We start from the raw sequence: 14,771 nt of genomic DNA, 5'->3' as shown, positions 1-14,771 counted from the left end.
GAGAGACGTCTAGAGAGAGGAAGTAGCTTTCTGACAGATACTCGTGTAGTGCGATGCGTTATAAACCCTCCTTTCTCTTGTTGAATTACCTGACTGCGCTTCTGGTACAGCGAAACAGAAAATAAGAATGACACAACGCAAGTTGGCTTATTCTCGATCTCAGCCGCGGACGATGGCGAAATTCCCAGAAGATTCGCGTCGGGTTCAATAAGCTTTTCACAAACCATTATTATACGGAACTAATCTGATTAGACTCGAATTATAAAGCTTGCGCTAGTTTACGGAGCATTTTTAATAACAATATTAATGTAACATGAATGATAAAATAAATTTCAATATCAATTATTCGAAGGTACTCAATTTCATATATATTTATATATAAAATATATGTATCAATTATGTATATTTAAAACGAGAAACATAATATGTTGTGAATTTCAAAATTAATTCCAATAGCTTTTATATATTTTGAACAAAGCTATCAAATTCTAGATAGATTTATCGAAGAAAATAATTAATTATGTAACGTTTAAAGTTTAGAGATAGATATGTTTAATACTCGAAACGATAAAATTTAATGATGTGAAAAGAAGTTATTGGTGATACGAGCGAACATATATTTTTGTACAACTCTCTAGGAATTTCAGCATCGTCTGAAACAGATTTTAGTGTCGCGATCCGTGCAAGAGGCAAAAACGTTCTCTCTGGAGAGCCGCCTTTTCGAATTTGTGGTTTCACGCTCGATCTCTCGGTGATGATGAAGCTTGTCAAGCGATGATTTCGCAGCGCGCATCTGTGCAACATTGCGTGCGTGATTAAGCATGAGATTTAACACTCGCAGTCTCGCCAACAACATTATTATAATGGACATAGTTGCAGATTCATTGCATTGTAGTTTGCGTCACTTCATAACTTCATATTTTTCTAATTTCAAAAAATATTTTTTAAGTTTAAAATATTCTAAAAAATATATATTTTTACATATTCTTATTACATTATGTAAATTTGCGATCAAATAAATATGAATATTATTTTTAATGCACTCTAAAAAATATTTTTATAAATGATTAAAAAGGACGTATGTATAAACTAGTTTCATATTTTTAGATCGTTGCATTGTGTGTGTGTGTATATATATGTGACAGTCTGATTTATTTTTGAGACTGCGAGGATTAAGAGATTGTAGACCGTGAAACCGGATCTTGTCTTTTTTGTTATTTTAACGATTTTAAAACGGCACTCTAGTACAATTTTGCCTCGCGCAGGTCCTTCTCATTCATTAATTGAACAATCTTTCTAGAAAACGCATGTTTAAAAACATATGACTTACGAAATATTTCAAAAATATTAAAATCTTAGAATATATTGAAAAAATATGCAGTGGAAAAAGTAAGTTAGTTTTGTACGCTGAGAAAAAGTCATTAACTTGTCTGCATCTAGTTGGTTATCTGTTAATTGAAATATTTAAGTAAATCGTATTTAGAATACGTGTTTCATTTTAAATACGACGCGAATTTCATTTAAATATTGCAATCAATATAGATATATTATACTTAAATATTTTAACTGCAATGATAACCAACCAAATACATTTAAATCAAGTTAATCTTTTTTCTACAAAAATATTTTAACGTTTTAATCGGTTTTTATATTTTGCTATAAAAGCTTAAAGTATCTCTTTTATTTCTTATAAAAATTAATTATATATATACATATCTCTTTCTCTATTATCATTGTATATTTTTTTTTAATTACGTACGTAAAAAGATAAGATAATGAAGAATTGATTGATAAATCATTTATAATATATAATGATAAAGAACAGTCGTTAATCAATGCGCAAAACTGTTATTTTTTCCGGCAATTGAATTTTCCAGAAAGATTAGGTGAACCGACGAACTCCGGTCGTTGGATTTCCGGCGCAATCACGTTTCGATAGGTCGATAGCTCGTTATCACATCGACTATCGAGCGGCAAACCGACCGGAGTTCCATCTCTGCAAGGGAAGGAAAAAAAAATAAGGAAATTGGAGAGAACTGTGCAAAACGCGTTCGTTCCTTCTCTATCGAGTTTGCGTGCAAACAATCGTCATTACGGCGGAAAACGATGCTTGACGGTCGTGAAAATGTTTTCCTCCGCTTTCGAGTATCGTCCTCGCGACGAGAAAATCCATTTTCTACCGTGGATGTTAATCGATCGTACTTTTCCTTCGAATTCGCAGTATGAACAAACACTTGGAACTATTTATTCGTGCAAAGTAGACAGTAATTATTCTCGAATTATATAACGATTTATTCCTCTGAATTTAATTATTATTTCATAAAAAACTAAACTATTTTTCTATATAATTCAACGTGATGTAATTAAATATAAAGACAGTCAAGATATTGTAATTTATATGTATGTTTCTTTGAGAAGTGCGTGACGATAAATATTTGATAAATTTAGATACGTAACTGCTATAAATATTTTTGTTATCTTTCGATTATCTAAGCACGCTATCGCGAGTAATGAAAACGATAAGGTGACATTTTTATATTAATTATATTCCGTCGCGAGGACAAGGACGGTTCGGCCAATTTATGCTGAAGCACGTACAAGCGTAAGGTGTCGAGACACGATATGAGTGCCAACCGAGGTGACTTAGGCACGCAGCACGAAAAAGAACAGTAATCAAAGAGTTGCCAGCGACAAGTGACAAGCGAGTCATCTGGCGTACCGCTCGATTCGCCGAACTTTTCATATTAAATATGGAATTTTAAATGAGGAAATGTGAGAAATCTAACACGATTAAATTACAAGTCGGATTATTATTCGACGGACCGTTCATTTTTATTCTTGGATGTACGGTATCGCGGCTGTTTTTTTTTTTTTTCCAACACTTATAATTGAAGAGAGAGAAATCGTAATCTTTTTCTTATCTAAAAACCTTCTCTAAGAGGATATAAAACTTTTATAGTAACATTATCATAAAAGTACAACTATGAAAAAAATTAAAATTGTAATTTGATGTTATTAAAAAAATATACAGTATCAAATATTGGTATCGTATATCTCTCATTATTATCGATGCTTGATGTAATTAATTTCTCTTTTATTCATAATGATCTCCATAAATTGAAATAAAAATGTATGATATTAAAATTTAATATTACAAATCTATAAAACTGTAGAGTCGGGAGATACCGTACGATTTATCGGCGGAAAAGGATATAAATTCCAATTTACGGCATATAAATATTAATACTTTCGATCGGATAAATTTTCGCGTGAAACACACATACGAACTTGCGCCGAGAAGCGGAACGAGAAGTGATCCCGAGAGCGGAAGCGCCGGTCCGACTTCTTTACAGTTAGACGACCCGTGGAACCGCGACGGGACGACCAGACGACTCATAACAGCATAGCATTCGACGTACGCGACGGCTTGTATACACAACGTGAGGCGTTTGAATTTGACTTTGAAGAAAAGTGCCGAGAAACTAATGAGAATATAGAGAGTTGAAACCGCTGTCGGGATAAAAAGTACCTCGTTCTCGAGGCACGAAGTACGGCGACGGGGGTAGCCTGAAGGTACTTCGGATCTCACCTGCGTCCTTGCCACCCTTCACGCAGATGCCAAAGCCATGGTGAGAGTCCGGCGGATCTCTCGTCATGGTGATTGTCCTTACGGTGAGCTCCTGCAGACTGAGCGGCTGCGCGATCGGCGACGTGGGCGGATTTCCGGCATTCGTTTGCTGCTGCTGTTGCTGCTGCTGCTGCTGCTGCTGCTGCTGCGACTGCTGGGATTGCTGCTGCTGTTGCTGCTGCGAGCCACCGGAAACGGGCGTGCCACGAACGGCCGTCACGCTGGCCGGGCTGGACGCCGGGGACCGACGATCGCCCTGACGTCGTTCCGCGACGCTGTTACCGAACAATCTGCAAGGGTTTTTTTTTATTATCAAGGTGTCTAGCGATCAGGGAAAAGTCAGCAAATTTTACTATTTATCTGGATTTCGTCACATTATTCTACATCCGCCTCGATAATTTGACATTTTTTATTAAATATCTTGAGGATTTCATGATTTAACATTTAATTGATTTATCATATAGATGTATATAAATTATATATTTGGAAAAAAATAATACTAAAAAGTCCGGGAAAAAATTAATTTCTGGTCTTGGAAAATCTAAAAAGGTCAGGGAATTTTTTTCGTTGAGTCTGCTGGACACCCTGATATTCTTTCAATCGATGATTAATTAAAAATGAATTCACGTGTATATTTGGAAAAAATAATACTAAAAAGTCAGGGGAAAAAATTAATTTCTGGTCTTGGAAAATCTGAAAAATTTAGGGAATTGTTTTCATTGAGTCTGCTGGACACCCTGATTATTTCATTTATTTATGCGTATCGTCGATTAAAGGGGAGACCCCAGAGGCACCAAAAAATAGCCCTATATTTTTTTGCAGAAAGTATTAGGATTGCCAAAATAGAGTTTTTACCAGTCTGTTATATATATATATATAATTATATGGTAAAAGTTTTATTAAAAAATTTTGAAAATAATTGTTGCTGGGGTCAGATGCTGTTGCGTTTTACGGTACCCAATGTGCAATCTATATGGTTCATTTGAAACAAAAACTTAATTGATTTTTAAAATATACTGAGTATCATAAAACGCAACAGCATCTGATATCAGTAGCAGTATTTGTCACCTTTGAAAATATTTTTCAATAAAAATTGTACATATAGTAGACTGATAAAAACCCCATTTTGATAATCCTAATACTTTCCGAGTATAGGACTATTTTTGGTGCTCTTAAATCAAATAACTATATAATATTCCGAGAAAAAAATATTGATCAGAGATTAGGAGAGACTGAAAAGAAGGAACACTGAAAATCTCCGCCTGAACATTATATCGTGCCGAGCACACATAAACACCCTTCGGTCGAGAAAATCATGAGCGTAATTGAATTTTCGATACTCGGCGTGACTTTCGGTCACGTAAGCCTATCTATCCTCGGCGTCATACCTGAGCACCTGTTCCGGGGAGATGGCACCGGTGCCTCCGCCGCCGCCGCCGCCGGTTCCGTGACCCCGGTGGGATCTGTAGGGGGTCGCGTGCGACGAGTGATGATGGGGCGCGCTGGGCGGCCTCTCGACGATGGTGTAGCTGGTGCCGGGCGGGCTGTAGTAGCCGCGATGCTGACCGCTATGATGACGGCCGGCGGTGCTCGAGGACTCGAGGTCCTCGGCCTCGTAGCAGCCGCCGGTCCCGCTTCGCAGGTAGTGATGAGAACCGCCGCCGCCGCCGCGCAGGAAGTGCGTGGCATCGCTTCCGGTTGTGGTACCGCCGCCTCTCCACTGCAACTCCTGCAGCTCGGAACCGTAGTCTTCCGTGCTGCTAGCCATGCCTTCTCGGCTGGCGATCGGTCCTCCTTCGGTCACACCTGTCGCCCACGACACGTGATTCCGATTCATTAATTCATCGGATGCTGAGAATGCGAGGAGAAGCATTTAGGGGGAAAACTTGAAGGGGCTCTCTGTCTCTCATATATGGAAATTAATGACGTTAAGGCTTCGAGTGGTACAACACATAATTAAAGATTTTTTTAGTCGAATAGTTTGTGAATTTATATAAAATATTCGCTAGATTTGATATTTCGATTTATGTATTTCAATGAATTCGAAAAAGCTTATTTAATTTAATTTCATGTATTTGCTCAGAGTAGAAGATAATTGTATATGGAAATAATTTTTTAGACATCGTGGATGCTGAGAATGCGAGGCGAAGCATTTAGAGGGAAAACTTAAAGGGGCTCTCTGTCTCTCATATATGGAAATTAATGACGTTAAGGCTTCGAGTACCAACATGATTAAAGACTTTTTCAATTGAATATTTAGTAAACTTGTAAAATATTCGGTAGATTTGATATTTCGACTTATTTAAATGAATTCGAAAAAATTTATTTAATTTAATGTATTTTCTCAGAGAGAAAATAATTTTACATAGAAATAATTTTTTGTCAACGACGACACGCGATTTCGATTCATTAATTCATCGGATGCGGAGAATGCAAGCGGGGGTGCATTTAAGAGAAAAAATTTTAAGGATTCATGTGGAAATTAATTACGCATTAAGGCTTCGAGATGTGTGAACACATAATTAAATTAAAGAGATTTTTTTCAATCGAATAGTTTATACTCTTGTAAAATATTTAGATTTGGTATATTTCGATTTAATTAAATTAATTTAAAAAAACCTTATTTGATTTAATTTAATTTAATGTATTTGCTCAGAGTAGAAAATAATTTTTTAGTCTCGTTCTTATATTTTAATAATGTGTGAGCTTGATATCGACACCAAGATAAAAAATTGTAGAAAAAATAAAATTATTGAATAGAAAATTCTTTCCAACCGAGTCGTTTTGTTCCAAAGTAGAACAGCTTTGTTCAAAAATACTTGATGATTCTTTAAACTCCTAGACAAGATATTTTACGCACGCTTTTACATTAATATTTTATAAGATTAAGCATGGCAATTCCTGACTCGAACGCTCGAAGCAGCTTAAACGTTAAAAGCCACGGCCTGAATTTCAGGGATACCAGTCGAGATCGATCGAGATTCTCGTAAATAAGTCAAGAGACACTGCGGTCTCTCGGGAGACATTTTCGTGTTAGCAAAGAAACTGCCTCGACATTCAAATGCCACATTAGCGATTGAAAATTTTATTACGAAGCTCTCTTTTTCGCGGAAGTCGCTTCTCGTCGCGCGAGTTTCTCGCAGAATTGATATGCCAGGAACGATCTTGTCTGCAAAAGTAGAGAATTTTCCCGCATAAGAAAAAGTCAATATGCCGAAAAGTCACTCGCACGCTTTTCCAGCGCAATTTATTTAAAAATTGCTAGTTCGGCTTCCACAGAAATTTACTTTCATACAGAAATTGCCGTTCGCAATTTTTCCATAAAACTGCGAAATTTTCTTCTACATACATTTAAATATTCTAAAGCAATAATTGCATTTTTATACACTAATTCCTCATTATAGTTTCAATAATTAGCCATAATGATGATGACTTAATCGGGCGAAATTAATAATAACTCTAAATTAATAGAGCGCGAATTAAACTCTATATTGCTACATTAATCATCAATCTAAAAATTATTATAGAAAATATGGATAAACGTCTCTATGAAACGGGCATAAAATTTGAAGCGCCGAAATGCACAAGAATACACAGGAAGATTTATAATTAAAAAGGTCTAGTCCAGGAGACATTGATTGATCGAGACTCTTTTTTTCGGACAGATTGAGGACAATTACTTGAATGTTTTCCAGACGATTGCGTCGTGTGTTCACGACACACTGGACAGTATATACGAATATTCGCGATTTATTTTTACACCGCAATCGATCGTGTTTTTTCCACTATTATCATCGGGCTGTCGTGACGCGAACCGATTATGTTATCGATTCTCACTAGAGACGGGAATAACGAGACAATTAAATCCATCGCAGGGTGAAGGGGAGAAACTTCCTTGTCGTGACCGTCTAGCGTTTCTAGATAGCATCTTTAACGTGAGACCTGCGGTCCCGGTAATGGCATCATTTTCTAGGACAAACCCGCCGTAACGTTCTTAATGGCTTCAGGAAGTCTTCCTTTATCGCCGGAAGACGGTCCAAAGTTGGCCCCAAAGATTATCTTTGATAACAGACAAGCTGAATGCTTCATTCGATATCATCCGTTTTTCCTTCAAAAATTTGTCCAACAATTTTACGAGAGTCCTTCGACACTTGGAATCGATAAATTAATGTTAAAATAATTCATATAATTATTATTATATATCAAAAATTTGTCGACCAATTTTACGAGTCTTTTGACACTTGGAATAAATAAATTAATCGGAAAGAAATATTTTCATCGGCTCTCAATAGTAAGAATATAAATATGATGTTTTTTAAATCGGCCAACAGAGCCAAAGCACGAAAAATTATATATTTTTCGCGCCTATTTCTCCATATGTAAGTTTCGAGATTAATTTATATATGGAACTTGGTGATCTCAAACCAAGAGATACAGTTCCGAATAATTAATTTTTCGTGCTTTGGCTCTGTTGGCCGATTTAAAAAACATTAAATAAATTAATGTTAAAATAATTTATATAATTATTCGTCACTAGATGTCGAGAAAAATTATCCCAAATAATAAGATACATTTTTTTTAAGGATTAGATAAAATTTTCGTGTTCAAGTTTATTTCTGAATGCTAAGCAAAATTAGATTAATTAGAAGAAATAGAATTTATTAATTGCTAGTTACATGTATTATATGTATTTCTAAACATGCAACTCTGGACAACTTTTTGTCTTATTTTTATTTTGATAAACCGCGATAGCAGCATTTATCAATTCAATAAAATACGTGCAATTAAAATAGTTACCTTATTGTAATTTTATAATAGCTTTCATACATTTTTGAGCAATCGGTATTACAGCTAGAAAAAAAAAATAAACCAAGAAAGCTTGTCGGAATGAAATTCCTGTCGTTCAATTCCTCTCTCCACTGCCATTTGTAGAAACGAGACTTCGAGATTGAGTCATTTCCCAAGAAAAAGAAAAAAGAAGGTCGCAGACAACTTGGACAGGCCGAATACGTGTCGCACAATGTATTCCCTAATTCTTCACAATCGTTTCACGAGGCGGCTCGATCCAACCTTGACACTGAGAAAGGCTCCGTTCGCGGCTCCGTGACGGGGGAGGAATGGGGTTGGACGGGGTTGGAAGTCGCCCCCGGCGGACGTTCCTGGGTGGGTGACTTTGGGGGATGTGTGTGATGGTTGTGTCGTGTGTCCCGTCATGTACGAGGGTGGACCGATCAATACTGCGGCTGAACACCTAAAGCCGACTTCATTCAGTCGACATTACACCCTGCATTCACCCCCTCATTCCACATCACCTGGCCGACGTGACCGCTATAACTTTGCTACTATACTCGGTTATAGTATGCAGGTATACGTGTGTTTCACGTAACGGCCGCGATTAGAGAGGATCGCGTTAAAGCGGAGTAGTTGGAATAAGCGAGCGTGCATTAGCCGAGTGTCTGTTCAGTCATTCTGGAAATCCTTCAAGTCCTTCAAATGGAGTTTTGTTTGTGAAAAATCCTGCGCTGAAAACAAATTTATTGAATTCGAACAAGTATTTATTTCAATACTGCCGAATGAATCATTGATTTGAAACTAATAATTGATTTGATGTGAGAAATATTTATTTGTGATATAAGAGCAGTTGAGACTATTCGAGGAAAAAATATTTTATCTTACTTTAAGAGTCCAAAAATATCGCGTTCAAGTATAATATAAGAGAATATTGTATCTAATATTGGTAATGCGTATATTAATTTTCATTAACATGTAATTATGGACTTGATAAAGAAAATTAAGTTTTTAGTTTCTTGTACATTTTTTATTATACTGTTGAAAAATCGTGCAAGTTTCCTTGAAATATCCTGGAATTGTCCTTAAATTCTATTTTCAAATTTTACTAGACACCCTGATTAACTCGATTACGCCAAAATAGACGCGGTTTCTTCGTTTCCGAGGTAGAAAATTCTCTGCGCTATACGTCTGTATGAAAAATTTTGTGCAGTAAAGATGATAGTGCGGTGCAAGAAGCAGCTTCAACATAAATCAATGAAATAATTTAGAAAAGATAGAAATATTACGCTCCTTTTTTCCCTACATGAAATAAGAACGAAAATTTAAATAAGAAATTCAAATGAAGATAAATACAAAGAAATGAAGTTACACGTGAGATGTAAAATAAAAATTAATGTATACCTACCTTTTGCATATTATAATTTATCAAAGTAAAAAGAAAATGCATAGCGCGGCGCAAAAAGCAGCTTCAACATAAATCAATGAAATAATTTAGAAAAGATTGAAATATTACACTCTTTTTTCCCCTACATAAAATAAGAACGAAAATTTAAATAAGAAATCCAAATTAAGGTAAATACATATAAAGTAGGTACAAAGAAATAAAGTTACATATGAGATTTGAAATAAAAAACAAATGTAAATACATCTTGCATATTATAATTGATCCAAGTAAAAGGAGAATGCATACTTTGCTGAAACGAGTATAAAATAAATTCAGAAGCGCATATCTGTAAAAAAGTACGTGTGAAAAGTTCCCGAAGTAAATTAAACTTTCCAAACTAAAAACGTGTGTTTCCGCGTTAAGATCCGCGATTAAACTTGGAACGGGGTGGTTTCGCCATATATAACGTACCATACATATAACTCACGTTACGTGAGATGTGTTTAGAATTCGGATGAATTTATCGAGATATACTGTCGCCTCGGGATGGATCATTTTCGGCCAGCCAATGATAACTAAAGTGTCCCGATAAAGGTAAAAGGTGACACATGTCGCGCGTCATTTGATTTCCTTTCAAAAAATGTTGGCGATCATCTGCACGTGTGCGAGACATATATATATATATATATATATATATATATATAATCAGATAAGAAATATATGTCGCCTCTCAATACGCGAAGAATTAATTTTTATGGGCTCTATTGGCCGTTTTAAAAATTCATATATTATTATTATTATTATTATTATTATTATTATATTATTATATATATATACGAAAGAGTGATTTTTCAGCGGCTAATATGCGATATATGCATATCGATTACACGGTAGCGCGCGCAAGAGACATTCGACGACGTCGCCCACCTCGTCGATAAATCGTAAAAAAAATTTACATTTCGGCCGCATTTTTATATTACGTCGACAAAAGAGAGAAAGAGAAAGAGAGAGAGAAAGAAACTTTCGCGGAGCGCGCACTTTTATGCAAATCGAGACGTATCCGTCCGACGTGTCCAAAGAAATGCAAATCTCGACGAAAATGAAGTTACATCTCTCCGACGCAGTATAGAATAAAATTAACCCATTTAACACGATTCGCGAAAGTAACATGTCTCTTCCTTTTCGCCTTTTAATCGCGCGAAATAAACAGAAATGATTACATAAGTAGAATAAAAAGAGACATTTAATAAAGTGATAATTTGACGGGGATGCATTTTTTCAGCGTTATAAATGACTGTTAAACACATGGCTCGCAGCCAACATTTTTCAAGTTTCTAGATTTTGCAAGGATAATAGTGTTTCGTATATTTATGATTCGCCGCGCGATATATATCTGTATATACAGGGTGTCCGGTAACTAACGGACCAACGATCACGATGTCGAAAAAGGTCATCATTTTTTACAACTTTCCAATATTTGTCATTATGTATCTTTATAACTAAGCCTCAAATTAAAATTTTATTATAATAAACTCTACCTGAAATTAACTGAAGAATGTAATTATGTTAGACTTTTAACTCCAAAACGTTTAGTTTTCAAAAAACCCATTTTTTTCAATCGCTTATAACTCGAAAATTATTGACTTCTCAACATTTTTGCTAAGGAAAAATCGTCTCCAAATTGGCCAGAGAATCCGCCCTTAATCATTGGTCCGTTAGTTATCGGACACTCTGTATATATATATATGTAGTTTAATATATGTCTCGGTGGCTCGTTAAGCGTTCGCGAGATTCGCAAAGATTTATCGCGCTGCATTGTAGCGACGAAAAGGCGAAACGGGACGTGAATCGCAAATTCGCACTCGCTCGCGAATGTAATTGCATTACAGTCCCGTCACGTCACAATCGCCGGTGTTGTGATTGCAGTTAATCTTCTCTCTCAGGCTTTTTCAAGAACAGTCGGAGCGAAATAAGGACGTCGCCGATTCTCTCGGAAATATTCCGCAGCAGCGCGATCGCGGAATTCTTCCTCCTCTTCTCGGCAAGGAAAGTCAAAGGCTGATTCTACATACCCATGAAATTTCAAACCTCTCAGCTATTTAACAGCAAAATCGTTCGCCATTTTGATTACCTCTTCAAACGCCAATACAGAAATCATGAAATTCGTATTACTTGCATTCCGTTAAAACGTCGCGAATCTATTTCCGACAATTTTAAACATTGAAATACACGTGTACAATATTCTGCCCGAATTATTTATCAAGATATATAGGATATCTCTCTAGATACATTTTTAAGCGTTCTCCTGTCCGAAAAAATTCGTCGTCGCGTTTATCGAGCGAAATATGAAGCGTGTTGAATTCTGCGGTAACTCCGCGGCCGAGATTCCGGAATTTGTTCGAGTCAATTAACGATTTTTTAACCGCGCTCCATCACGTCACGTCGAACTGCTCCGGCATCTATTCAACGTACAATATATACCGGTTATTCTAAAAATAATTCTGGTTCATATAAGGCATCGCTCTGATAAAAAAGAACCGATCGGATGCATCTGCAGCGCATTAATTGTTACCTTCGTTACAGCGTGAAACGCGGAATTATTGCACGCCGACTGTATCCGAGAAATTAAGCGATTAGGAAGACAGCTGGGAGAACTGAAATAAACCATTTAAAGAGCGAAACGTTTTCTACAGCACGTGGAGCAATAAAGAAATGATTAAACTTGGCGCAACATGATGTAATTTATTTTTTTTTAAACTCGAGGCAATTAATCTTCAAAAGATTAAATTTTTACATTGTCATTAATTTTCGCGAGATGTTAACAAATTGACATACATAATTGTGGCGCACTGAACTTTTCAACATTTTCATTCAACTTTTAACTCATCAATTCTCGATATAGTAATTCAGAATAAATTTAATTATTTAATTGTTTATAAACAATTAAATTTTGTTAAGTGAAAAAAAAAGATTCCGCGCTTTCGAAAAGGAAGAATGCACCGTATGAAAGGGAATTAAAAATCGGATTTAATCAAGAGCGGAGATATTTCATCGAACTTTCGATTCATTTCCGAAACTGCAGTCGGCGCGAGTTGTGCATTCTTCCCGCAAGTATTCCACGATTCTCTCCAATATTAAACGTAACACTCGAGCATGCACGTCGAAAGGGGTAATTTCAGACGCCATTCGACGGATATTGCATCCGAGGTGGAGGAAGGAAAGGCCGGAAAGAGGGCGGAGGACGAGGGCGATGTGGAACGACATGAATTTTCCACACGGAAATTTCCGCGGAAACCGGAACGCGATCACCTGAGTCTCGAATCCTACGTCGCATAATATTTGCGAGTGCATCGTTAAGTCGGAATGGTATGAAATATTGCGATTGCAGCCGCGACGTCGCGTCTCGACGCTGCAACGGAAGACGACACTGACCGATATCAGTCCTTGTGAGAAATTGCTTGTTTAACAATCCCCATAAATTTTGTAGTTGCCTGCACAGCGATACCAAGATAAAATGTGATATCAGAAAATTAAGGACACAAATGTAGTATATATGCGTCTATATTTTTATATGAATTGATAAAAGAAAGGCCTAATTGTTACTTATATTGATATGTTTAAGAGAGATCAAACTATGAATATGTCAAATTTTGATATGAATTGGAATTGCGTTCTTACAATCTCTCGGAACTTTCAATCTTTAGAAACTTTTCTGGACTGAAATTTTTTTAATATATGCCAAAGTGATATTCCAACAGAAAACTGAGACCAGTCTAGAGTCTCGAAAAATCGATTCCTCTTGGTTTCTGAGGATTAAATATCTCGAAAATTAAATTAATACTAACAATGCTATAAATAATTTCTCTCTTTTCCGGGAGAAATCCTCGGCCGGATGACGAGGAACAAGTAATTCTGCTAATCCAATTTATCCATCGATGCTATTGCAAAATACAATTCGCGAGAACAATCGAATAGTGCATCGGAGATTTTAATCGGGACAGAATTCACGGATTACCCGGCCGAAACATGTGATCGGTTTAATGTGTGCAAATTGCGCGCGGGTTATTCGCGGCGCCCACGGCTAGTATTGTGCATACATACGTCTATAAATACGCCAGGTCGTCCTATCGAACCCAATCGCCCCGACATCGCACGATTGTGCATTGCACGAACGAGCAGCGAGCGAGCGAGGAACCTAAAAACCGCCCGACCTTCCGCGTTTCGTGCAAAAGCAATAGCCGCGTGCACACACACGTGCTAATTCAGTCACGAACTCTCCTCAAGGGCAACAATCATTTCTGTCATCATTGTATATCATTTTTCGATTCACCACTCGTGAGTCGAGCGGAAAAATTAATCGTCGATAATTTATGTCTTCTCTAAAACAGGGTGTCTAGCGGTCAGGGAAATCTGGAAAACCGGGCATATTTATCTATTTTATATTATATTCTACATTTGTCTCAATAATTTGAATTTTTTTATTAAATAAATATATAAACTTTTCCTCGATTCCCATTTCAATGTGTTTGATAGAGACAAAACTAAAAAATTTGATATAATATAAATAAAAAGGTGGTTATTTAAATAGTTTGTAGTGACATGTTTGATTTAAACTTTTGTTTTTTTAACTTCAAAAATATCTCAAGGATTTTATGATGTAACATTTAATTGATTTATCATATAGATGTATATAAATTATATATTTGGAAAAAATAATACTAAAAAGTCCGGGGAAAAATTAATTTCTGGTTTTGGAAAATCTGAAAAAGTCTGGGAATTTTATAAATCTGGAATTGTCAGGGAAAAGTCAGCAAATTTTACTATTTATCTGGATTTTGTCACATTATTCTACATCTGCCTCGATAATTTGATATTTTTTATTAAATATCTCGAGGATTTCATGATTTAACATTTAATTGATTTATCATATAGATGTATATAAATTATATATTTGGAAAAAATAATACT

General features: G+C 36.0%; 1 protein-coding gene across 11 annotated transcripts in view; it reads right to left on the bottom strand.

The window, feature by feature from the left end:
* The window catches only part of dysc (whirlin protein dyschronic), a 76,090-nt gene that overhangs the window by 55,942 nt on the left and 5,377 nt on the right, over positions 1-14,771 (bottom strand). For 5 of the 11 annotated variants that reach the window (XM_029308832.2, XM_029308842.2, XM_029308843.2 and 2 more), the window contains exons 2-4: positions 5,017-5,479; positions 3,530-3,918; positions 90-101 (exon numbers count right to left, since the gene is read on the bottom strand). In XM_029308832.2, coding sequence (XP_029164665.2) covers positions 90-101; positions 3,530-3,918; positions 5,017-5,465 — 850 coding nt within the window. In that variant the 5' untranslated portion in view covers positions 5,466-5,479. The remainder of the gene's footprint in view (positions 1-89; positions 102-3,529; positions 3,919-5,016; positions 5,480-14,771) is intronic. The other 6 variants (XM_029308836.2, XM_029308837.2, XM_029308838.2 and 3 more) reach the window with 4 other exon arrangements.

This window comes from Nylanderia fulva, unplaced genomic scaffold (assembly GCF_048542155.1).
Source record: "Nylanderia fulva isolate GAGA-0341 unplaced genomic scaffold, ASM4854215v1 Scaffold15, whole genome shotgun sequence".
NCBI classification, from domain to species: Eukaryota; Metazoa; Arthropoda; class Insecta; order Hymenoptera; family Formicidae; genus Nylanderia; species Nylanderia fulva.
Note: the sequence above shows the minus strand (reverse complement) of the source record. Positions and strands in the feature narration are given on the sequence as shown.